The sequence below is a fragment of the Phyllobates terribilis genome, unplaced genomic scaffold (genome assembly GCF_046119375.1).
Source record: "Phyllobates terribilis strain yellow unplaced genomic scaffold, ASM4611937v1 Scaffold_3__8_contigs__length_932513732, whole genome shotgun sequence".
In the NCBI taxonomy this organism is placed as follows: domain Eukaryota; kingdom Metazoa; phylum Chordata; class Amphibia; order Anura; family Dendrobatidae; genus Phyllobates; species Phyllobates terribilis.
This window is the reverse complement of record NW_027362763.1, coordinates 781,296,529-781,321,860: the sequence shown is the minus strand read 5'-3', so window position 1 is coordinate 781,321,860 and position 25,332 is coordinate 781,296,529. Positions and strand designations below refer to the sequence as shown.

The 25,332-nt window shown below is 43.3% G+C and overlaps 1 protein-coding gene across 1 annotated transcript in view; it reads left to right on the top strand.

Moving 5' to 3' along the window:
- The first annotated feature begins 335 nt into the window (after positions 1-335).
- The window catches only part of ACYP2 (acylphosphatase 2), a 291,790-nt gene continuing 266,793 nt past the window's right edge, over positions 336-25,332 (top strand). Inside the window, exons 1-3 of the mRNA XM_073672301.1 lie at positions 336-520; positions 11,868-11,884; positions 14,361-14,470. Coding sequence (XP_073528402.1) covers positions 382-520; positions 11,868-11,884; positions 14,361-14,470 — 266 coding nt within the window. The 5' untranslated portion in view covers positions 336-381. The remainder of the gene's footprint in view (positions 521-11,867; positions 11,885-14,360; positions 14,471-25,332) is intronic.

Below are 25,332 nucleotides of genomic sequence, written 5' to 3'. Positions count from 1 at the left end.
GTGTTGATACCGGCCCTGTGCTTCCCCCCTTCACTATCAATGTTGTATTTTCTGTATATTTAAGATTGTTGATTCGTCCAGCAATTTTGATTTCTTCTTTTTCTTCGTCTGCAACTACTACACAATATATGTAGCCGTGCTGTTCGGCTCTGTTCAGTGCTTACGTCCAGACGCCACAGGAGCAGATTACAGCCTTATCGGTGGGTTTGCCAGGTGTCAGAACCACCACTGAGAATCATTAACAATGTAGTGGACAACCCCCATAATGGCAGGATCGTTTGTCTCTGCAACAGTTAAGCTTGTAAGTGCCCAGATGGCCTCGGGCTGGTGGCATCCTCCGCTGGTTGGCTGTCCGCAGCATCGTGACACCAGTAAGATGAGATGTCAGACTGGGAAGCTGCCTCGATGCGTCCAGCCTGTGCCTTGGTGCTTGCTTTCACCTGTATGACAATGTCTGGCCTAGTAAAGGCGTCAAACTCTTTGAAATCTGTAGATTATGAAGTTTTTGGCCGTGTTCAGGGTAGGTGTGCTTTTTTTTCTTGCCCTACGAATTGCGGAGCTTTCCTGCATGCTTGACACATTAGGAAACTCACTGTGCTTCTAAACATAGCTCATCATGAAGGGGAATCTGCAGGCCAGGTGCAGAAAGCCAAGACGCTGTGTGTGATATGTAATGTACTCATGTCCTTACCACTGCTTCTTATCACACATCAAACCCTCCAGTCAGATTTTATCCAGGAAAAGGTGCATACTGTGTATTCATGCACAAAGACAGAGGCACCAAACATGATTTTGATAATCACAATCATTGCCATTATAAAAAGCTTCCACATAAGGGCTTGTTCACATGCTACGTTTTTCAAGGGTAAAAAATGTTGCAGCAAACAGAATGAGATTTCTGAAATCTCCTGCACTTGCTGTTTAATTTTTCCTTGCGTTTTTGAACCATCTAAGTGTTTTTTCAAATCTGTGGCATGTCAATTTTTTCAGCATTTTTGCAGCATCTTTCACTTAATAAAATTAAAGGGAAAAACGCAATTAAAAATGCATTAAAAAAAGTAAAAAATACGCTTATTTTCCGCAGCGTTTTTGGTGCAGAAAAATCTTCTGCAAATACTTGATAAGTGTACATGTCAGCCATATTACAGAGGTGATACATACAGAGCTTCAAAGGACAAAACTATTTGGATGGAGATAATGAACGGACTCTGTGTTGATCGGACAATAGATGGCTGCTCCCCTTATAGGGTTGTGTACAGGGCAGAACATCTAAATGTATGTTAGTGGCTTAGACCAGAGCTGCTGCTACCGTCTCTTGTTCTGGAACCTCATTGCATTCATATGTGATGTTCAAGACAGAAGCTCAAAAATTAGGAAGTCTGGTGCCGAGTCACTCATCTGGAAACATAATCTAAAATAGAATAAGTAATGGTAACAGGTCGACTTAACACGTTTCAGGGTTGCACTGACCCCTTCATCAGGACAATAACCTTTTGTCATTATGAAGAGATTGGTGCGACCAGGATATGTTTGACCAAAAACTCATGATTATCTTTCTAGATGAGTAGCGTGGCGCTAGAATACCTATTTTTGAGTTAATGTCTTGATAGTCCAGGTAGACAAGCTTCCCAAGGAAAAGGAAATAGAGCACCTGCCTGCATAATGTTATATTCGGGGTGGACAACTTGAGTTTTTCTCTTTATCTGGACAACTTATATAATAAAAAAATCACAGACAACTATCATTCTTTACTGTCCCATTTTTATGGTCTCATCTGTAATAAATTATTATGATTGTAAGTGATATATGACTTTAGCGAGGGAGGAGCGTGAGCGCTTGTGCACACAACCATTTAAATAGGACAAGTGCTATATTGACAGACGGCACTTGTACCCATGTTATTTTATGGGGCTGTGCTGACCGAGTGGTCAGAGGAAAAAAAAAAATCGCAGCATGCATGATTTGCTTCCAAGAATTGGATGGCACTCTCCTATTCAAGTCTATGGGTTCGTGAAAAAATTGGACCACACTCTGATGACATCTGAGTGCTGTCCAATTTTCACAGGCAGACATAATGGAGATGGTGGATTAACTTTTATTTCTCTCCCTCTCTGAGAAAATCAGATCCCACTCTGATCAAACTCAGTTCAGAGTCTGATTAACATAATAGGAGTTTTTTCTCAGATTTAGAGAAAATGGTTGTGTGACCCTAGCCTGACAGTGAGAGACACCTCAGCACGACTTGTGCTTGGGTCATCCCTCCATCCATCAGGCCCCATCCTGTGAACACACATACATTTACATGCATATAACATTAGGAACAATGTAATAAAATGTGCTCATGCTAATACATACCCAGTGGCATATACACATCAAGCATGCATATATCTTTGGTGAGCATGCCACATGTGCAGCCAGGTCAGCTGCACAGGTGCCAGTGATGGAGGGGGTCCACAACTGGCAGCTGTCTTGTCTATTCTTCATTACAGGCGTATTGTACTGGTACATAGAAAAACATCTTTATATACTAATACATCTCCGTACACCTGAATTAGAGGTAAAATAAAAGTCAAGGGTTTTTTTTCCCTACAAAATTATTAAAAAATAATGAAAAACAATTACAGTATTAACACTTTTTAAAAATAAATATAACAAATCAGTAAATAACATGGACATATTTGGTATCTCTTTAGGACCCATGCAGAGCGCAGTACAAAGACATATGTTGTCCATGAGTTTCATAGTTTTCAAGGTTGAAGGTAGACATAAGTCCATCAAATTCAAACTATAACCTAACATGTTGATCCAGGGGAAGTCAAAAACCCCATGAGGCAGGAGCTAATTGCCCCATATTAGGGGGAAAATTATTTTCTGACTCCACATACGGCAATCAGATTAGTTCCCTGGATCAACGTTCCACCACCGAATCTAGTACCCATAACCTGAAATATTGTATTTTTCAAGAATGGGCATCCAGGCCATCTACATCTGTAATAATGATTAAATCTTCATTCCTGTAGATGTAGACGATGCCCCCTGTTGCAGGTCTAGGTTTAAAAAGATCATTAGAAAGATCTCTATACTGTCCCTTCATATATTTATACATTGTAATAAGATCGCCTCTAAACCTTCGTTGTGGTGCTTTCTGCATCGTCTGCCATGTGTACACAGCTAGTCACCCCTAGATCGAAGGCAATGCAATTCCTGAATGATTTTATTTTCTGGAAATTGTGCCCTCATTCACAAGCCAAACAAATCCCAACTGTATTATTTTCTTTAAAACGTCACATGCTTTAAAAAATATCTTTCCATTCACAAATTTGCTTTAGTTCTTTTTTCTCAGGTTTCTTTAATTTTTTGATTGTCAGAATCGCGTTGCTTCCTGAAATAAAAATAGAAATCTGACTGACCCATTTTAAATCGATGGGGAAAAAATACAAAGTTCATTAAATAGATCATAACCGATCATGACGGATCACTCACATGGAAACTGAGCAGATGTCTGATACAGATCTCTGTTTAATTATAATATTGGCTTATGAAGAGAATATGAGCATTACGTCTAAAATACTGCTGTATAGTATACACTGATGTGCATGAGCTCATAGATCAACCTCGCCGCACTTTTAGGACCTTTTCTGTGCCAAACCTTATGGATTAGGCCTAGTCCCAGTAAGTTAGTAAATTAGTGTAGTGTTAATGTAGGCAGTACAATTGGGGGAGAAAGGTTAAACTTGATGGACCTAGGTCTTTCTTTATTCAACCTACGTTACTATGTTACTATGATGATTGAGTCTATCCTTTTTTTGGACCTTTGGACCATTTTTCTATTTTATATATATTATTCTTTTTAACCCTTTAACGCCCAATGACGGACACTGCACGGCATGAGTGGATGTAAGTTACCGCTCCTTGCCGTGCTGTGTCCGTCATGGCTTTAAACTGTCACAGCGTGTAAACACGCTGTGACAGTTCAGTGCCGACAGCTGTCTGTGACAGCTGAGCATCAGGGGCAGAGGTACAGGGACCCATGCCATCGGTCCCTGCACTCAGATCGCTGCGATCGGTCAGTCAATCTGACTGGCCGATCACAGCATGATCGCGCAAAAGAAGCTGAAATTTCCAAAATGGGATCACTTGAGGGGGGATTCTGCTCCTCTAGCACTTAGGGGCTTTGTATATGGAGTCCGCAAACTATTCTAGGAAAATCTGCGCTCCAAGAGGCAAATAGCGCTCCGTCCCTCCCGAGTGTCGCCGTGTGGCCAAGCAGTACTGTACAGTCATGGCCAAAAGTATTGAGAATGACACCAAAATTATATTTTCACATGATCTGCTGGCCTCTGGTTTTTATTAGTGTTTGTCTGATGTTTATATCACATACAGAAATATAATTGCAATCATATTATGAGTACCAATAGGTTATATTGACAGTTAGAATGAGTTAATGCAGCAAGTCAATATTTGCAGTGTTGCCCCTTCTTCTTCAAGACCTCTGTAATTCTCCCTGGCATGCTCTCAATCAACTTTTGGACCAAATCCTGACTGATAGCAGTCCATTCTTGCATAATCAATGCTTGCATTTTGCCAGAATTTGTTGGTTTTTGTTTGTCCACCCGTCTCTTGATGATTGACCACAAGTTCTCAATGGGATTAAGATCTGGGGAGTTTCCAGGCCATGGACCCAAAATCTCTATGTTTTGTTCCATGAGCCATTTAGTTATCACCTTTGCTTTATGGCAAGGTGCTCCATCATGCTGGAAAAGGCATTGTTGGGCGCCAAACTGCTCTTGGACGGTTGGGAGAAGTTGCTCTTGGAGGACATTCTGGTACCATTCTTTATTCATGGCTGTGTTTTTAGGCAAGACTGTGAGTGAGCCGATTCCCTTGGCTGAGAAGCAACCCCACACATGAATGGTTTCACGATTCTTTACAGTTGGCATGAGACAAGACTGGTGGTAGCGCTCACCTCTTCTTCTCCGAATAAGCTGTTTTCCAGATGTCCCAAACAATCGAAAAGGGGATTCATCAGAGAAAATGACTTTGCCCCAGTCCTCAACAGTCCACTCCCTGTACCTTTTGCAGAATATCAGTCGGTCCTTGATGTTTTTTCTGGAGAGAAGTGGCTTCTTTGCTGCCCTCCTTGAAACCAGCCCTTGCTCAAAGAGTCTCCGCCTCACAGTGCGTGCAGAAGCACTCACACCAGCCTGCTGCCATTCCTGAGCAAGCTCGGCACTGCTGGTAATCCGATCCCGCAGCGGAAACAGTTTTAAGATACGGTCCTGGCACTTGCTGGTCTTTCTTGGGCGCCCTGGAGCCTTTTTGACAACAATGGAAGCTCTCTCCTTGAAGTTCTTGATGATGCGATAGATTGTTGACTGAGGTGCAATCTTTGTAGCTGCGATACTCTTCCCTGTTAGGCCATTTTTGTGCAGTACAATGATGGCTGCACGTGTTTCTATAGAGATAACCATGGTTAACTGAAGAGAAACAATGATACCAAGAACCAGCCTCCTTTTAAAGTGTCCAGTGATGTCATTCTTACTTAATCATGACTGATTGATCGCCATCCCTGTCCTCATCAACACCCACACCTGTGTTAATGGATCAATCACTAAAACGATGTTAGCTGCTCCTTTTAAGGCAGGACTGCAATGATGTTGAAATGTGTTTTGGGGGTTAAAGTTCATTTTCTGGGCAAATATTGACTTTGCAAGTACAGTAATTGCTGTTAAGCTGATCACTCTTTGACATTCAGGAGTATATGCAAATTGCCATTCCAAAAAATGAAGCAGTAAACTTTGGAAAAATTACTATTTGTCTCATTCTCAATACTTTTGGCCATGACTGTACAGCCACATATGGGGTATTGCCACATTCAGCAGAAGTTATGGGACAAATTTTGGTGCCATTTTAATCCATTATCCCAGTGTGAAAATGTAAAATCTGCGGCTAAAACAAAATTTTTGCAGTAAAAATGTAATTATTTTTTTCTCACTGCCCAATGGTATAAAATTCTGTGACACAACCTTGGTGATCACTGCACCCCTAGATGGGGTCATTTATGGGGTAATCTGCTTTTCTGGCACCACAGGGGCTCTCCCAGTGGGTCATGTCACCTGCAAACCACAACAGTAAAATCTGCACTATAATATGGTTCTCCTTCCTTTCTGACCTTTGCACTGTGACTCAAAAGTAGTTCCTAATTACATGTAGGGTATTGGCGTACTCAGGAGAAATTGCACAACAACTTTTGGCTTACATTTTCTCCTGTTACCCTTGTGAAAATAAAAAATTTGGGGCTAAAAGAAAATGTTTGTGATTTTTTTATTTTCACGGCTCTATGTTATAAACTTCTGTGCTCCCCACACATCTAGAAAAGTTCATTGAGGGGTCTAGTTTCCAAAATGGTGTCACTTGTGGGGGGGTTTCCACTGTTTAGGCCCATCAGGCACTCTCCAAATGCGTCATGGTGTTTGCTAATTATTCCAGAAAATTTTGAATTCAAAAAGTAAAATGGCGCTCCTTCTCTTCCGAGCCCTGCCGTGCGCCCAAACAGTGGTTTTCCGCCACATATGGGTTATCAGCACGCTCAGAAGAAATTGCACAATACATTTTGAGGTCCATTTTTATCTGTTACCCTTGTGAAAATAAAAAAAAAAATATTTTTTGAGAAAAAAGGTTACATGTTAATTTTTTTCTTCCTAATTGCGTTAGTTCCTGTGAAGCACCTGAAGGGTTAATAAACTTCTTGAATGTGGTTTTGAGCTCCTTGAGGGGTACAGTTTTTAGAATGGTGTCAGTTTTCAGTATTTTCTGTCATAAAGGCTCTTCAAGGTCACTTCAAATGTGATGTGGTCCCTAAAAATAAATGGTTTTGTAAATTTTGTTGGAAAAATGAGAAATCGCTGGTCAACTTTTAACCCTTATAACTTCCTAACAATTTTTTTTCAAAATTGCGCTGATATAAAGTATACATGTGGTAAATGTTATTTATTAACTATTTTGTGTGACATATTTGATCTGATTTCAGGGCATAACAATTCAAAGTTTGAAATTTGCAAAATTTTTGCCAAGTTTCCATTTTTTTTACAAATAAACGCAAGTCATATCAAAGAAATTTTACCACTATCATGAAGTACAATATGTCACGAAAAAACATTCTCAGAATCAGCGAGATCCGTTGAAGCGTTCCAGAATAATTAACTCATAAAGTGACAGTGGTCAGAATTGTAAAAATTGGCCTGGTCATTAACCTACAAAGTGGCTTGGTCCTTAAGGAGTTAAAGAATCACTTTAAAGATTCACTTTACTGTTGTTGAAAACCACATTATGGTATTAAAGGGAACCTGTCAGCTTATTCATGCTTACCAATCCATGGGCAGCGTGTAACAGACACTGATTGTATGATTTCAGCTATGTATTTTTGAGGCTGCAGTGTTTCAGAGGAGAACATACTTTGAAAGCCGGCCGAGAACCATGCGGCAAAAGAAGACTAGTTGGAATGGCAAATCCCTAACAGCTTCTCACTGCCCAATTCCTTTGAGTGACAGGTGTCTCCCCGCATGCTGTTATGCTCACGCCCGGACAAACTGGCGTGAGTGTGGTTAGTGATCCCACTGGACCATGAACCAAGGAGTGCCTGGAGGGGCGTGACTAAGTATCAACTCAGTACGACCAAGGTCGCACGGCGGCTCAGTTGACTCCGTGAACCAGGGAGGAACCGAGCAGAGGGACCAGGTGCTACTCCAGTTCAGACCCCGGTCACAGCTGTTGACCCACACCGGGGAATGCAGGAACGGGCAGGCACAGCTGGTATGCAGACAGGTGGGTACTGGCAGGCACGGCTGGTATGCAGACAGGCGGGTACTAGAAGGCACGGCTGGTATGCAGACAGGTGGGTGCTGACAGGCACAGCTGGTATGCAGACAGGTGGGTGCTCACAGGCACGGCTGGTATACAGACAGGTGGGTACTGGCAGGCACGGCTGGTATGCAGACAGGCGGGTACTAGAAGACACGGCTGGTATGCAGACAGGCGGGTGCTAACAGGCACGGCTGGAATGCAGACTGGCAGATACTGGCAGGTATGGTATGAACGCAGGATGGATAGGGACCAGTACAGACTGGGATACAGGAACAGAGCTGCGGGTGCGGTGGACTAGCAGAGCAGAACCGCAGGCGCGGAGGACAAGCGGGGTAGAGCAGAGCGAAACCGCAGGTGCGGTGAACAAGCAGAGCAGAGCAAAACCACAGATGCGGTGAACAAGCAGAGCAGAGCGAAATCGCCAGTGCGGTGAACAAGCAGAGCAGAGCGAAACCGCAGGTGCAGTGAACAAGCAGAGCAGAGCGAAACTGCAGGTGCAGTGAACAAGCAGAGCAGAGCGAAACCGCAGGTGCGGTGAACAAGCAGAGCAGAGCGAAACTGCAGGTGTGGTGAACAAGCAGAACAAAGCGAAACCGCAGGTGCGGTGAACAAGCAGAGCAGAGCGAAACCGCAGGTGCGGTGAACAAGCTGAGCAGAGCGAAACCACAGGTGCGGAGAACAAGCAGAACAGAGCGAAACTGCAGGTGCGGTGAGCAAGCAGAGCAGAGCGAAACCGCAGGTGTGGTGAACAAGCAGGGCAGAACGAAACCGCAGGTGCAGTGGACAAGGAGAGCAGAACAGAGCAGAAGGTGCAAGCAGACAGGACAGGGCTCTGTTCACATGGAACAGACTGGAAAATACAGGAAGATAGTTAGAACACCGGAGGTAGATACGGAGGCAGGGAAACGGGACAAGCAGAACCAGATACACACAAGGTACTTACAATGAAGTATCGAGTGGACACAAAACTCACAAACAGAAGTACAGAGACAACGAGTTGGAGTTAGGTGCAGGTTCAGACGCTGCAGGAAAAGGGCAGGTACGGACATAGAGACAAACAGGTAACGGGCTAGGACACAGTTCAGACAGGAACTGAACCAGGAACAAGATACAGGAACGAGCCTGGGAATTCAGCCCCCAGGGTGGCGGAAACAGACTAAAAGTCACAGATACAGGCAACAGGCCTGGGTATACAGCCCCCAGGTTGGCGGAAACAGACAAGATACAGGACAGGATCTGGCAACTCAGTTGCACAGAACACACTGGAGGAAAGTGATGCTCAGGCACCTCCTACTGGGTGGAGGGGGTTTAAGTATCCAGTGACTCACTGCAATAGGCTGGGGAGGCATTAGGAGTGCGCACACAGTAACTATAAGAATCAGGCAGTAACCGCTCCGCCGCCCTGAGCAATCAGACAAGAGACACAGCAGGTACTGGAGCAAAGTGTGCAGCCTGGACTGATAGGTAAGATGGCGGTTTTGCATGGTGGGAGGTGGTAAGCCATGCCAGCACGCCGCCAGGGATGTTACACATGCATGTATAGGGAGAGACCTGTCAGTCATTGGCAGCATGTGGGGAAAAATATGCTTTCCTCTGACACCGTGCAGCTTTCAGACTCAAACATAAATGGCAACAATAATACAACCAGTGCCTGATACATGCTGGCCGTGGATCGAACAGAATGTATCAGTTCTCAGGTTCCCTTTAAATGTTTATTTGTACATGTACATATGTTTTCTCCTATATTCAAATGTCAATAACATGCCAGGGCGAGGGTGTTCTATGGTTTAAAAACAAAAGAAACACACAAAAAGTGCACATTTTTTCTACTGTGAAGTTTTTGTGTGAGGTTTCTGATATCTCATTTGCTAACATCTGGCATAAAAATGACGTCCAGTATGAAACAACGGCATGGGAGAGTAATAGTTTGGGGAGAGTTTGCACCACATGTCGATTCCCTAAGTTCCCGCAGAGCAGAACTTGACTGTAATAAAATATATGAATAGAACATATGTTTGCAATTACTACAGTGAATCACTCTTGAATATTTAACCAGAGTCAGAGCTGTGAAATATGCATTTAAACCTATCTCTGAAAATACAATGGCTTCACACAGTGTAGGCTCTAGACCAGGGATGTCAAACTCAAATCCACAGAGGGCCAAAATGAGAAACTTGGACAAAGTCACGGGCCAACCAGTATACATAATAATGGGTCTCAATAGTCCTCCATGCAGAATAATGGGCCCCACATAGTTCTCCATACAGCATAATGGCCCCACATAGTCCACCATACAGGATAATAGGTCCCACATAATCCTCTATAAAGAATAATTGCACCACATAGTTCTCCATACAGAATAATGGGCCCCATATAGTCCTCCATACAGAATAATGGGCACCACATAGTCCTCCATACAGAATAATGGACCCCACATAGTCCTGCATACAGAATAATGGGCCCCACATAGTCCTCCATACAGAATAATGGGCCCCACATAGTCCTCCATACAGAATAATGGGCACCACATAGTCCTCCATACAGAATAAAAGGCCCCACATAGTCCTCCATACAGAATAATGGGTCCCACATAATCCTCCATAAAGAATAATGGGCCCCACATAGTCTTACATACAGTATAATGGGCCCCACATAGTCCTCCATACAGAATAATGGCCCCACATAGTCCTCCATACAGAATAATGGGCCCCACATAGTCCTCCATAAAGAATAATGGCGCCACATAGGAATGGCGAGTCTGGTGTCGCTGGTCAAATATAACCACCCTGCGGGCAAGATTTGGCCCATGGGCCAGAGTTTGACATGTATGATATAGACTAAGCATAAGGCCTCATTCAGACGTCCCTGAGTCATGTACGTGTTCTGTCTGTGTTTTTCTCATATAGAACATGTACTCATTAGACTCTTTGGGGCTGTTCACATGTTTGTATTTTTTGCAGACCAAGTGGCCCACAAACAAAATCATGGAGACATGTCCATTTTTGATCTGAATCACGAATGAAAACTACCCATACACTTCTTTGGGACCATGAAAAGCATAAGCAGCACATGGATGTAATCAATGTGCATTCCATGTGTTATATGTCATATTAACATTATAATATATAGAAGAAGCTTTGTAATTTTTTTTTCCATCAGTGAAAAATCACTAATGAAACACTGATGGTAAAAACTGCAACACTGATGGAAAATCGGATCCAAAACCTTGATATGCAACAGTCCGTGTTTTTACGTATGAGAAAAATTACAGACAGCTGAATGAGGCATAAAAGGGAACAATCCTTTGTGTAGTAGTATACTGTAGAGGCTTGTGTACAATTATTTCACTATATGGAACCAGTCACGCGATTTCTGAAGCTCAAACCACTGGCAGAAGAATCAGAGACCAGTTCCATCTTTATGATATCTATGTTTTACTCTGAAACACTGGAGGACTTTAGAGAAAACATGCTTGAACAGGGAGTCAGAAAAGATGTGACTGAGAAGACTAGTCACTGGTGGACTGGTCCCCGCAGACTTCTCCCTGCCCTGTTCTGCCTCACTGTCAGGTCTATCCATATGTGGGAGAGACCTGACATTGAAGCAGAGCCTGGCAGGGAGAAGGCAGCGGGCAGATATTAACAGCTAATAGGTAAAAAGTATCTCGAAAAAGGCTTTGTTCACATTTGCACTATTCAATTTTCGTTCATAGGAACAGAACAGTGAAATTGATGGAAGGTTGTATTTGTCACATGGCAGATGCTAATGGCCCTCAATTGATTAAAATAACTCAAAAGTCATCCACAATATTCTTCATTACTTCTTACTTACTGAGCTAGATTTTCCACTTGATGCGTCAAATTTCCAACACAGATGTAAACATATCCTAAAATATACGTCAAATCTAGAAAGCCCATGGTGACCAGGAATCATGGATTTACCATGTATAATTGTATTTCCAGCCTACAGTATGTACTAAAATATTCTTTCTCATTCTCTTTTAGGTGTTTGCTTCAGAATGGTAAGTGTCAAATATTTAATGATTCATGGATTAATGTTTCTGTCAACCATATTTAGAATTTTGCATTAGCCTCTGTACACATTAGTAGATATTCTTAGTACACATCAAAGAGGTTGTCCAGTGAGCGGCACGCCCCCCCCCCCTCTCTCCGATACTCTGGTTATCATATGTGTCACGCAAGGTGAGGGAAGGAGTAAGTGTACAATGACGGGAAGAGGGGAAAGGGAGCCCAACAACTAGGGAAAGGGGGGAGTGGAGACCCCTAGGAGATCTAATATCACCCTGCCTACCCTATCGTCTCTATATTGGTTCTGCACCAATCGCCGAGCAGGAACCAAAGCCCTGAATGTTCCAAAAGCTAGACCCAGGATAGGGAAGGGACGGGGTGAGCACTAGTCAGGCCCCACTACAAACTAAAGACAACAAGGTAAACAAACAAAGGGATACACTTAGCTTGAGCAGACACCAGAGAGATAACGCCAACTGTACTCCAAGGGCACCAAGGATGAGACTAGCCGACTGCCAGTACCCCAAGTGTGCACAGAGGTACATAGAACTATCACGAGCGACTCTCTGGAGGAACTGAGAGTATTTAACTACCAAGCAAGGGCGTGTCGATCAGCAGCAGAAGGTGAAGGTCGCTGCTGGGTCCTAAAGGAAAAAGGATATAGCTATACTACAGAGATGAGAGTATCAAGAAGGCGTCTGCAATACCAAGCGCATTGACCTGCTACAGCCAGCTCCAGAGCGACTGTCTGTCACATCTGACACACCCAGTATAGTATGGTGTCCAGCTTCAAAATCCTTTTGGATCAGTTTCTCTTGGCAATGGAAGCTGATAGGGAAATGTAGCATCACATGACTCTCTCTTCTGGTGGATAGAGGGTGCTCCACAGTATAATATCTTCTTTCATGTTCATTAGCCTTAAAGGGATTGCCCTGATGGGACAGTCATTTTGCTAACAAACTGCTATAAGGATAACGAAAACACAAGAGTATTATGTTTCTAAACAAATATCTTTTAGCCCCTTGACTCTATGAGAAATAAATATTCATCATAAGCAAGGTGCAATTACCAAGTTACTGCTCCACAACATATATACTGTATGAAGACAAAATAGGCCAAAAAAAGATGTAACTGACTCTGAAAAGTAAAAAATGATTACAAGCCTTACAGAGGGAGGCAGCACTCTTGAAATTGCTAAGATATTGAGGTGTGATTACAGAACCATCAAAAGTTTTGTTGAAAATAGTCAACAGGGTCACAAAAAATGTGCTGACAAAAAAGACACGCATTTAGGCGGTTGTCCCACGAACAAAGTACATTTTAATCAATAGATCTTGGAATAATAAGTTCCACAATTGGATGTTAAATAAAATGTTCATGTGCTAGGATAATCTTATAAATGTTCTCCTGCTGTGTACTGTGTAATGGCTGTGTCTGACCGTACAGGGACATGGTCTGATCGTACCACATCTCCTGGGCAGGAGAGGAAGCAAAAGAGTATACAGACATTACAGCACAGGATCGCAGCTGATTGTTTCTGTGAGTTTCCCTGCTTGTTTATAAACAAGCAGGAAAATGTTTTCACTCACAGAAAGCAAATCCTATGCTGTCATGTCTGTATACTCTCTTTTACTTATATATCTGAAGCAGTGAGCACAGAACTTCAAGTGAACCTGTCAGGTAATACATGCTGTGCGACCCACAGGCAACATGTATCATGCACTGGCTGTATGATCTCAGCCAGGTATATTGGACTCTGAAATGCTGTGGGGTTTCAATTAAAACATATTTTAAAAGCCGCGGGGGACCGATCAGTGCTGTGGACTAAGGCTATGTGCCCACGCTGCGGAAATGAAGCAGAAATTTTCTGCTTCATTTCTGCATGTCCTCTCCCGGATAAACGCAAGCAGAATTCCGCACGCGTTTATCGTGCGTTCATCACGCGATTTCCACATGCGGAATTGCCTTGCGTTTTTTATTGCACTGCAAAGGCAATTCCGCTTGCGGAAACGCAAAATTAATGAACATTCTGCGGATTTTTCCCCGCAGCAAAAACACTGCGGAAAAATCTGCAGCATGGGCATTGAACTTGCGTAATCACATTGGGGACCATGGGGGCGGATAACATAGCGTTTCACAAGCGTTTACGCTGCGGAAATTCCGCAGCATATCCGCTTGAAAAGGCACACAGCCTTACAGACAGACAGGTCCCTTTTCTCACCTGCTGCCCTGGACTGATAGATATCTACCTACATGCGTGTATAGGCAGAGACCTGTCAATCCAGGGAAATGGGCGAGAAGAAGTTCGCTGCCCTGGATTATGTATCGGGACACGAAAGGTTGATATGGCAAGTTGGTAAAGTAACACGGAATTGTGCAGTACCTCTCATTTCCACGTTCCGAAAAAATGTATGATCAATTCACATTTTATAGTATATTTAAAGCATGTTTCTATGTCATTTGGTGCAGTACACGGAAGCTGAAGGAAAAAAACTTGGTGTTGTTGGATGGGTGAAAAATACAAGACAAGGCACTGTACAGGGGCAAGTCCAAGGACCAGAAGAAAACGTGAATTCCATGTGAGTGTATATAGAACAAAATATAATAAAACATGACTTATACAAAAAATATGTACGCCATTTGATAAAAATAAGGACACATGTCTGCTACCTACAGTATTCCTATTGTTGAAAGGATTCATGTTTTAGAGGATGTAATTTTCCATGTTACGACTTTTTAAAAAGCCATTTATTGTGCATGTGAAAGGTAACATGTTTATTTTACATGTGCTAAACAAATGCAGCAAAATAAGTAGAGTGGTTAAGTGCCTAGATCACAGGCAGTGTATCTCTATAGTGTAAGGTTATGTGCCCACGATGCAGAAATGCTCCGGATTTTTTCCTGAGCGTTTCTGCATCTCCCTGGCAGAAAAAACGCATGCGGATTGTACATGCGGATTGTACATGCGTTTTCCTGCTAGGGACAAGCGGATGTGAAGCGTTCTTCACATGAATTTCCGCATGCGGGTTATCAAGCGCTTTCCAAGCGATTTTAGCATCACTTGGAAAGTGCTTGACAACTTGGTCACACTATATAAATCCATGCAAACGGCATGGATTTATATAGTGTGACCGAAAGAATGGTAAAAAATAAAAAATAAATCTATACTTACCTTGCGATGGCTCCCGGAGTCTTTATTCAATCCGTCCTGGCTTGCCGGCAGCTCGCGGTACACTGAAGGACCTGCCAACGTCAGCGGTCGCGTGACCCGTCACATGACTAAATGACATCAGCGCAGGTCCATATGTCCACCGCGAGCAGCCGGCAAGTGAAGACAAAGACACCGGGGGGCAATCAGAAGGTAAATATAATATTTATTTTTTATTTTATTCTTTTTTTTACAGGTTCTATGATACCCGGTTCTGGAGGAGAGTCTTTTCTCCTCCAGACCTGGGTACCATCCGCACATTGAAACGCATGGATTCCGCATGCACAGATGCAGTGATGCGGAATCCAAGCGTTCCAATGCAAGTCAATGCCGGCGAAAACGCAGCGTTTCCGCAAAATAATTGGTAGTGCTGCGTTTTTTTCCGCAATGATAACCCGCAGCGGAAATTTCCGCAGCATGTGCACAGCACATGCGGATTATCATTGGCGAACATGGCAGACCTTCTACCAAGCGTTTTTTAAGTGTTTCTGCAGCGGAATTGCAACTTTGTAAACGCTGAAAAAACGCATCGTGGGCACACAGCCTAAGGGGAGGTTTATCGAGAAGCAGAAATAAGATAAGAGGTAGAAGACCTCTACAAATTTGGGTATGTGATAAATTTGCTTTATTGAAACACACTTCAGGCACTTGGTCTATATAACTCCAATAGCTTGTCTTACAGATTCTGTTAGATGCCTGTCACCAGGTCTTTGCCATCTAATCCGAGAGCAGCTTAATGTAGAGACAGAGACCCTGGTTCCAGTGATGTGTTATTTACTGGGCTGCTTGCTGTAGTTTTTATAAAATCAGTAATTTATAAGAAGGAGATTGTCACTAGAGCACTAGAAAACTAGTAAACCTGCTGCCATGTAGTCCTTAATATTCATGAGCTCTGTATAACACAGCTCACCACTGATTGGCACAGCCTATGCACAGATTAGACATAAAACTGCCATACAGTGGTGTGGGCGGTGTTATAAAGAGCTCAGCATTCAGAGAACAGCTAAATCTAAAGCAGGTAAAACTATGTACCGTATTTTTCAGACTATAAGACGCACTTTATTCCTCCAAAATTTTGGAGGAAAGTGGAGGGGTGTGAGGAGCTGCCCACTTTCTAAAGACTATGATACTTTTCCAGCAACGGACCACCATTTTTGTTAATATTATTATTGTGTTTTATTAGTGATTTACTTGTTATGTTTTATATAGTTCTGCTAACTTGTCAGTATGTGCACTAGATTCACTTGTAAAATGACCAGCATTCCACTAATCTGTATCTCAGGAGTATCTAACCATTGTTCCAATAGCCAATAATCTAGTTATGTGTGTGAAGATTGTAGACACAGTGGAGCTGTCACCACAGGGGGTCTTGCATGCAGTCTCATATGAAGGCTTCTAGAATATTTTTCATTGTTTAGCGAACAGTGAATGTTTAAGGGGGAGGGTGTGATCACTTCTGACCTGGGAGGGGACTGAGCCCAGTGGAAAAAAGGACAGATATCTTTTAGGAGAGTTGGGTGGAAGGATTGAAGGAAGAGTATCATGGACTGTGGCTACAGACTATACTGGCTGGAGATACAAAATCTGTGGGCCAACCAAAAGTTAGGAGACAGTGAGTATGGCCTTATACAAAGCCAGTGGAACTACTGAACCCAGATTGGGAATTTGAGGACTGAGAGATCTGTTTTTGGCCATTTACCTGGAATTGCTTATTACCATGGCTGTGATCAATAGAATATTGTTGCATCGTTAATCTGCCTAGGTGATTACTTACAACCCACAACCTCGGATCTCTTCAAGTGGTGGCAGCGGTGGGATCACGTATCTCTGGAGAGCATACCAGGGAAAGTTACCGAGCGGTGACTTGGCAGAAGAGATGACGGAGAATGGACCGACTGAGTTGAGGAGGATGCTGGACGTGCTAGGAGAGCGGGCCACGGAGATGGAGCGGGCGGCAGTGTTAAACAAATTTCTGGGTGTGCATGTAGCGATACCCGCACCGGCCCCAGTGCAGAGTACAATGGATAACAGGAGAGAGGGGCCTACATCTTTAAGGTACCGGGATATACCACAGTTCAATGAGGACACCTCGGATATTGATGAACATCTCCGGTTATTTTAGAACCTCTGCCTGCTGCATGAGGTGTCAGTCAGTGACTGGCCCAGATATTTGAGTGTTGGCCTGACCGGAAAAGCAAGAGAAGCTTTTAATAACTTGTCTTCGGTGGATCAGAGATGTTACTCTACCATTCGCAGTGCATTGCTAGAGAGGTATGCCGTCACGCCGGAAACCTACCGGAGGAAGTTTCGGTAGACTGACAAGCCCGCTGCACACACACATCGGGAGTTTGCCAACACACTACGTACGGCATGTACTCGGTGGATAGAAGGACTGAGTGCTCGGGAAGCAGAAAAGGTAATGGATATAATCATGCTGGAACAATTTATGTCAAAGCTCCCAGGTAATTTAAAAGAATGGGTGGCAGATAGAAAACCACTCAGCCTGGATGAGGCTGCAAGATTGGCTGATGATTGGTCTGCTAATCGACCAGGGCAACGTGGAAGTACAGCCCCAGTGAGTCAGGAACAGGAGCTTACAGGGAGGCCATTGAAACCCATGGACTGGCCAGAGGAGGAACGGCAGGGAGTTCGGACTTCACAAAGAGGGGGAGGTTGCCCAAGTACGGCCCGTGTTGGGGCGAGGAAGGCTTAACTGCCATAACTGTGGACGCATGGGGCATTTTGCCAGGGAATGCTGGGAACGTTCTAGCCCACATCACAACCTAGGACGAGGATTGGTGTGCCACTGGGCAAATGTCGTAACCCAAAGCCAAAGACCGGTTCTCAATGCTTCAGCCAAGAGGGAGCGACACCATCTGCAGACTAACCCCCCACCTGTGGTGAGTAATACACAAAATACAATAACTGCTACCATGAAGTAATGTGACCTGGGGGAGGGAAATGACATCAGGGAGGAGAGCCAGGGACTTCGGGACACTGGTTCTACCATCACTCTGGTCAGCCCAGGTATTGTCCCCCCAGAACACTATTTATCAGGCCGCCAAGTGACCATCCCCCTAACTGGGTGTCAGCACTCTGGGGTTGGTCGCAATGGATACAAGTTTGGTTCTCATTGGGCATGTGTGGAGTTTCCCAGGACAAACTGGGGATCAGGGGGGGATATGGAGGACCCCGCAGAAAGGACAGACCCCTGATCCAGCGAACTAAATACAGAGTCCTTGTCTCCGGGCTTCCCCCATCGGGAAGTTGGCAGGATCTGAAAGACCATATGAGAGAAGCTGGAGATGTCTATTATACTGACGTATACCAGGGTGGAATGGGGACTGTGGAGTATATTCGCAAGGATGACATGGAATATGCTTTGAGGAAACTGGATGATTCAAAGTTTCGTTCTCATAAAGACGAGATCTCTTACATTCGTGTCCGTGCTGAAAAAATGGGGGAGGTATGTGAGGAGCTGCCCACTTTCTAAAGACTATGATACTTTTCCAGCAACGGACCACCATTTTTGTTAATATTATTATTGTGTTTTATTAGTGACTAGCTGTACTACCCGGCTTCACCCGGGTTAATAACTGCTGTTAGCAAAATAGAATGTGTTAACAAAAATTTATTCTCCACACAAAAACCACAAAACAAATAGATAGAAAGTTCATTGGCTCTTGAGGAAGCAGTTCTTGTTCTCTTGTCTGCAAGCCTCGCTTCCCTCTCCTCAGAAAGTTCATTGGCTCTTGAGGTAGCAGTTCTTGTTTTCATGTCTGCAAGCCTCGCTTCCCTCTCCTCAGAAAGTTCATTGGCCCTTGAGGAAGCAGCTCCTGTTTTCATGTCTGAAAGCCTCACTTCCCTCTCCTCAGAAAGTTCATTGGCTCTTGAGGAAGCAGCTCTTGTTTTCATGTCTGCAAGCCTTGCTTCCCTGTCCTCAGAAAGTTCATTGGCTCTTGAGGAAGCAGCTCTTGTTTTTATGTCTGCAAGCCTTGCTTCCCTCTCCTCAGAAAGTTCATTGGCCTTTGAGGAAGCAGCTCTTGTTCTCTTGTCCGCAAGCCTCACTTCCCTCTGCTCAGAAAGTTCATTGGCTCTTGAGGAAGCAGCTGCTGTTCTCATGTGTGTCAGCCTTGTTTCTCGGTCTTCACATTTTTCATTGGCCCATAATGCAGCGTTTCTTTTCGCATCAGCTGACATTCGTGCCATGAAATTCCTTTTCTTATGAGGCATTCTTGTGGTAAAAATAGTCTGTAACTGTCAGTTTCTATATCCTCTCACATAGAAGTAATGTGACTGACATCAGCCTTTCCACCAACAAACCCTAACTGACATCTTATTACCTTACACAAGCTTTGTTATACTGAGAATGTCCTTTGTTGCCTATATTAACCAATCACAGCTCAGATTAATTAACTGTAGCAAAATAGAAGCTGAGCTGTGATTGGTTGCTATTGGCAGCCTGATAAATCTTTGTGAGATGAGTTTTGTGTGTGCTGAGGGTGGTATATGTGTTCAAGCACCTGGTAGTGTGTGGCGCATTTTGTGTGTGTGTTCATATCCCCGTGTGTGGTGAGTATGAGTATCCCATGTCAGGGCCCCACCTTAGCAACTGTACGGTATATACTCTTTGGTGCCATCGCTCGCATTCTTTAATTCTCCCTTGTTCACATGTGGCAGCTGTCAATTTGCCTCCAACACTTTTCCTTTCACTTTTTCCGCATTATGTAGATAGGGGCAAAATTGTTTGGTGAATTGGAACACGCAGGGTTAAAATTTCGCCTCACAACATAGCCTATGACGCTCTCGTGGTCCTGACATGTGACTGTGCAAAATTTTGTGGCTGTAGCTGCGACGGTGCAGATGCCACTCCCGGACATACACACATACATACTATTATGATCTGCAACATGTATTAAGGAAAGATAGGGGAAAGCTGTCCCTACAGTAAGACTAAGCTGAATCCCTACGATGTAGCGGGCTGCCTGTTCCTAGTGAACAGACCCGCCTTAGTCCTCGGCTAGTCTGAACGAAGACCTATAGAATTAAGGGGGGGAGTCCCTAAAAGAACTAAGGACTGGGACAAAAATGGGACACCACCTAAACAGAGAAGTTGTTGCAGAACACAAAAAGACAAACTGACAAAAATGTACTAGAGGTCCCAGAGGACCAAGCGAACTAGACAGAGAAAGGCACCGAAGCACCAGGCTAGAGAAACAGTCAAACACTGAAGTCTAGCACAGCCACAAGGGCGGAGCTGGAATATAAAGGCAGATGATCACGTGACTGCAAAACACAGGATAGAAAAAACAAACAGGAGGGTTCTAACACATACATACATACATACACACACACACACACACACACACATTCAGCTTTATATATTAGATTTACTTATTATGTTTTATATAGTTCTGCTAACTTGTCAGTATGTGCACTAGATTCACTTGTAAAATGTCCAGCATTCCACTAATCTGTATCTCAGGAGTATCTAACCATTGTTCCAATAGCCAATAATCTCATTATGTGTGTGTAGATTGTAGACACAGTGAAGCCATCACCACAGGGGGTCTTACATGCAGTCTCATATGAAGGCTTCTAGAATATTCTTCATTGTTTAGCGAACAGTGAATGTTTAAGGGAGAGGGTGTGATCACTTCTGACCTGGGAGGGGACTGAGCCCAGTGGAAAAAAGGACAGATATATTTTAGGAGAGTTGGGTGGAAGGATTGAAGGAAGAGTATCATGGACTGTGGCTACAGACTATACTGGCTGGAGATACGAAATCTGTGGGCCAACCAAAAGTTGGGAGACAGTGAGTATGGCCTTATACAAAGCCAGTGGAACTACTGAACCCAGATTGAGAATTTGAGGACTGAGAGAACTGTTTTTGGCCATTTACCTGGAATTGCTTATTACCATGGCTGTGATCAATAGAATATTGTTGCATCGTTAATCTGCCTAGGTGATTACTTACAACCCACAACCTCAGATCTCTACAGGGGGTGTGTCTTATAGTCCAGATGTACAATGTACGGTCCGGCTGTGGATGGTGGTGGGTGTGGGCGTAGTGGCAGCGGTGGAGGAGCGGGTCACAGAGGCAGTAGCCGGCTGATGCGGCTAACACTGTGCCCGCTGTTAAAGAAAATGAATATTCACTGCTCCCCACGCCCTTAGTCCGGGCATGGGGAGCAGTGAATATTCCGGCAGCTGACCTCTGCATGTGAGGGCGCATGGAAGTGACATCATGTGCAGCTCACACGCTGAGATCAGCTGCTGGCAGCAGAACAGGGCGCAGCGCTGGAGCAGAGGGAAGGTGAGTAGAATTCTTTATTTTTTTATGCGTGCAGTGTGATGGGGATAGGGATGCCATGCATACCAGGATGGAGATGGGGGTGCCATGTATACCAGGATGGAGGTGTCATGCATACCAGGATGGGGATGGGGGTGCCATGCATACCAGGATGGGGATCGGTGTGCCATGCATACCAGGATGGAGATGGGTGGGCCAAGCATACCAGGATGGGGGACCATGTGTACCAGGATGGGGATGGGCTCCATGTATACCAGGATGGGAATGGGGGCCACGTATAACAGGAAGGGGATGGGGGCCATGTATAACAGGAAGGGGAGCCATATATACCAACATGGGGGCATATATATACCAGTATGGGGGATATTAGTACATAATTGGGGGACATTACCCCTAATAGTGGCAGCAGTAGACTCCCTCCCCCATAACAGTGCATCAGGACCACATTTTTTGCTTCAATCTTTTTCTCTATTTTCCTCCTCTAAAACCTAGGTGCATCTTATGGTCCGGTGCATCTTATTGTGCGAAAAATACGGTAGTTTTTTTTTAAAAAAAATTTAACTCACAGGCCATTTATTGATACTTGGCTGGACTCGGGGTCACTGCCTCTACATCATGCTACTCTTAGATGGAGTAGCAAAAATCTCCTGACAAATATCCATTAAAAACTAGCTAATATTTGCACTGAATTTTTTTTTCATTACTAATTTCCTTCCTAAATATAAAAAAGCAACTTTCTAAATAGTCTGCATTAAAAAAATCCTGTATTTTTTCTCTTTTAGAAAATTTGTAACTAAGTCAGCTTGTAAAAAAAAAAGTTAATTAAAAAATAAAAATACATAATTTTTTTTCCCTCTCTAACAATAAAAACATTAAAAAAATAAACATATTCGAAATAGATGCATCAATTAAAGTCTTATCTGTCAAAATGTAAATGTATTTAACCCACGTGATATATGTTGTAAACCAACAAAAAATACAAGAAGCCAAAAAATGCAATAACAAACTATCACAAGATCATCTGTACTGGCATTGATAAAATGATAAGCTTGCCACTGAAAAAACAATCCCCTCACACTGTTCCATGGAAAAATTTGTGGATTTCTCTAATTTGTGAAAGAAACTGCATTTTTTTATTATTGAAAATTATATAAACTTCAAAAATTTTACTACTAAAATAAAAGTAAAACTATACAAATTGGTAATGTAGTAATCGCATTAACCTAAAGAATCATGTTTCCAGGTCATTTTTACTGTCCAAAGAGTGAAGAAATAACAAAGCCCATGAGACAATTGCAGAATTCTGTTTTTTTCACTATTTCCCCACACTTTATCACATTTTCCAGTACATTGTATGGTATATTAAATGGTGTCATTCAAAATTACAACTCGTCCCAGAAGAAACAAGCCCTCATATGGCTATGTTCATAGAAAAATAAGAGTTATGACTCTTGATGGAGGGGTAAAAACAAAAACTCTACATTGTCTGTGTCTGACTCTAGCTCCTTCTTCCCCTCTCCATAGAATTCTATGAGCAGCAACTGTCATCTCCTATATCAGTTATGGAAAAATCTGTTCTCACTGAATACAGATTTTACCTGTAAATTGAGAGTGAATGATCAGTCCAGGGAGAAAAAGAAGCAGATTTCTCTTCTAAAACTAATTACAAAGTTTCTTATTTTCACATGTACTAGTGATTTATGATCCAAAAATAAATATAATGATCTTACTCTTTTCAACTTTTTCAAAATGATTGTGAGCGAGAATTACATAATAGAAATATTGTTACAGATGACTTTTTATTTAATGTCGTTTTTCACTTGAGCAGCTGGTAGTAGAGTGTTCCTAATTACTACTGAGATTGTAGACCAAGCAGAAGATTTTATCTGACCCTTCCTAAAATAAAAACATTCCAGAAGAGTGAAACACTTAATGAAACTGATCAGCGTAACATGAAAAGTTTGCACTGTGATGGATGATTTCACAAGAATAAGTAACAGTTGGCATATAAGGCAAATGACAGGACTCATTTAGAAAATGTGCACATAATATGAGCTCATATGAAAATATATCTACATTTATGTATAGAAAATGGTGGTAATCGCCTATATGTCGTTTTGTATACCTCTATAAGAAATAGTAATATTACTGCCATCATAACTTATTAAATAATAAAAATAAAATAAAACTTCTGACATATGTTAATGAATGATATGTTTTAAGTCAAGTCCTGAGACCCCTACCAATCACTGGAAGAACGGGTACTGAGGTGAAGTTGAGCGCTCTGCCCCCTCAGGTGTGATTGGCTTTGCTCAGCTCTCCATGAGAAGCGGCCAAAGTTAATGGATCTATAGAAAGTATATGAGTATGGACACCATTCTTCTTGTGTCTCTGGAGAGAACCAAATAATGGAGATCATAGATGAAGGGGGATTGCACTTTGTCCTCTTCGTTTCAGCGATATTTGGGGGTTACAGATCCATACTCCTGAAATGTTATCAACTGTTAATTACCATGTAAGATTCATTCTACACCTGTACTCCATCAGGGTATATGAGGCCAGTACTACATCCGAAAAGCCTGTAGGTGCAAACTGTCTGAAACTGTTATGAGCATTTGTGGGGGGACCCAGCAAGACTGGTACCAAACCAGCAAAGGTGCAGCCACAGACGTACTTGGCGCAAGCTGCCCCAACTAGGCAAGCCTTAAAGGGCTGACATACTCTTCACCCAGCTCCTAGTAAATAGGAGGGGGGCTTTGGTAAAGCCCTTCCCAGGCCTGCTGTTGCCAGCATCTGGCGTCTGGTGACACGGCCAGCCTAGTCGAGAACAGGTAGAAACATCTGCGAGAAACCCTTGGAGTGTAGCATGAAGAGAAAAGGAAGCGAATCCTAAAACCAACCCTGAAAGAGAGCAACTAATACTGCTAGCCCCACTCACAACCACAACTCATATGAACTGCAATGAACAGCAAAACCTGAGCTGGGGACAGGGTTAAATAGCACATCTGATGCTGAAGGAAATGATCAGGTGTTGAGTACCTTCCCAATCACCCACAGACAACCACTCCACTCCCTGCTAGTACCAGACACAACAGCATCCTGCATTGCCTGGCAACCGGGGAACAGAGCGCTCCATGTTCCCCAGGCAGTGAAATCCATGGGAGATACGGCGTCCCGCATCCCCACAAATCCTGGCGTCCCGCGTCCCCGCACATCCTACTACTCCAGAACGCAACACTTCATTAGATTGGAACAGCTTCCCTGCGCTTGTGGTAGCTCCGTCCCCAGGGGGAACAAACCCCTTCCTGATAATCAGGGAAGGCTGACAGTGTACCCTCTTGGGGCCAGCAGGACAATGGCGGTGCCTGCGACCGGAGCAGCGTAGCCCCGGACCCGATCCATTCAGGTGGGATCACAAAACCACAATTCCTAACAGAAATCAAACCCTTCCTGACATACGCCATACATGTACAGTGGATGGCAGTTGTGCAAGTCTGTAATGGGCTCAGGAGTCGAGCCTGCTTTTTACAAGATGTCTCTATCACTGCTGCTTAACTAGCTGCAGTTTCACCACTTAAATGCGTTCAATCATTGACATTTAAGAGATTAGCTCCTGGGAGAAGTGCATTTTCTCACCCATCCCTGACCCTATCCCATTTATGAGGTGCCAATGGGTCAACACTGCAGTCTGGAGTCTGTAGAGGGACACTTTTTACGCCATATTGGCACTCCTACTAAGCTCAGCCACAAATAAACTGTACTAAAGCATTGTATTGCATTGTGTTGTGGAAGCATTTAAGCATTGCAGATTAATGTCCCTTCAGGGGCTATAAAATAAAAATAAAAATAAAAAAAATCTTATTATTATTATTAATAATAAATAATTATTATTATAATAAAGTTTGGTCTTTCTAAATACA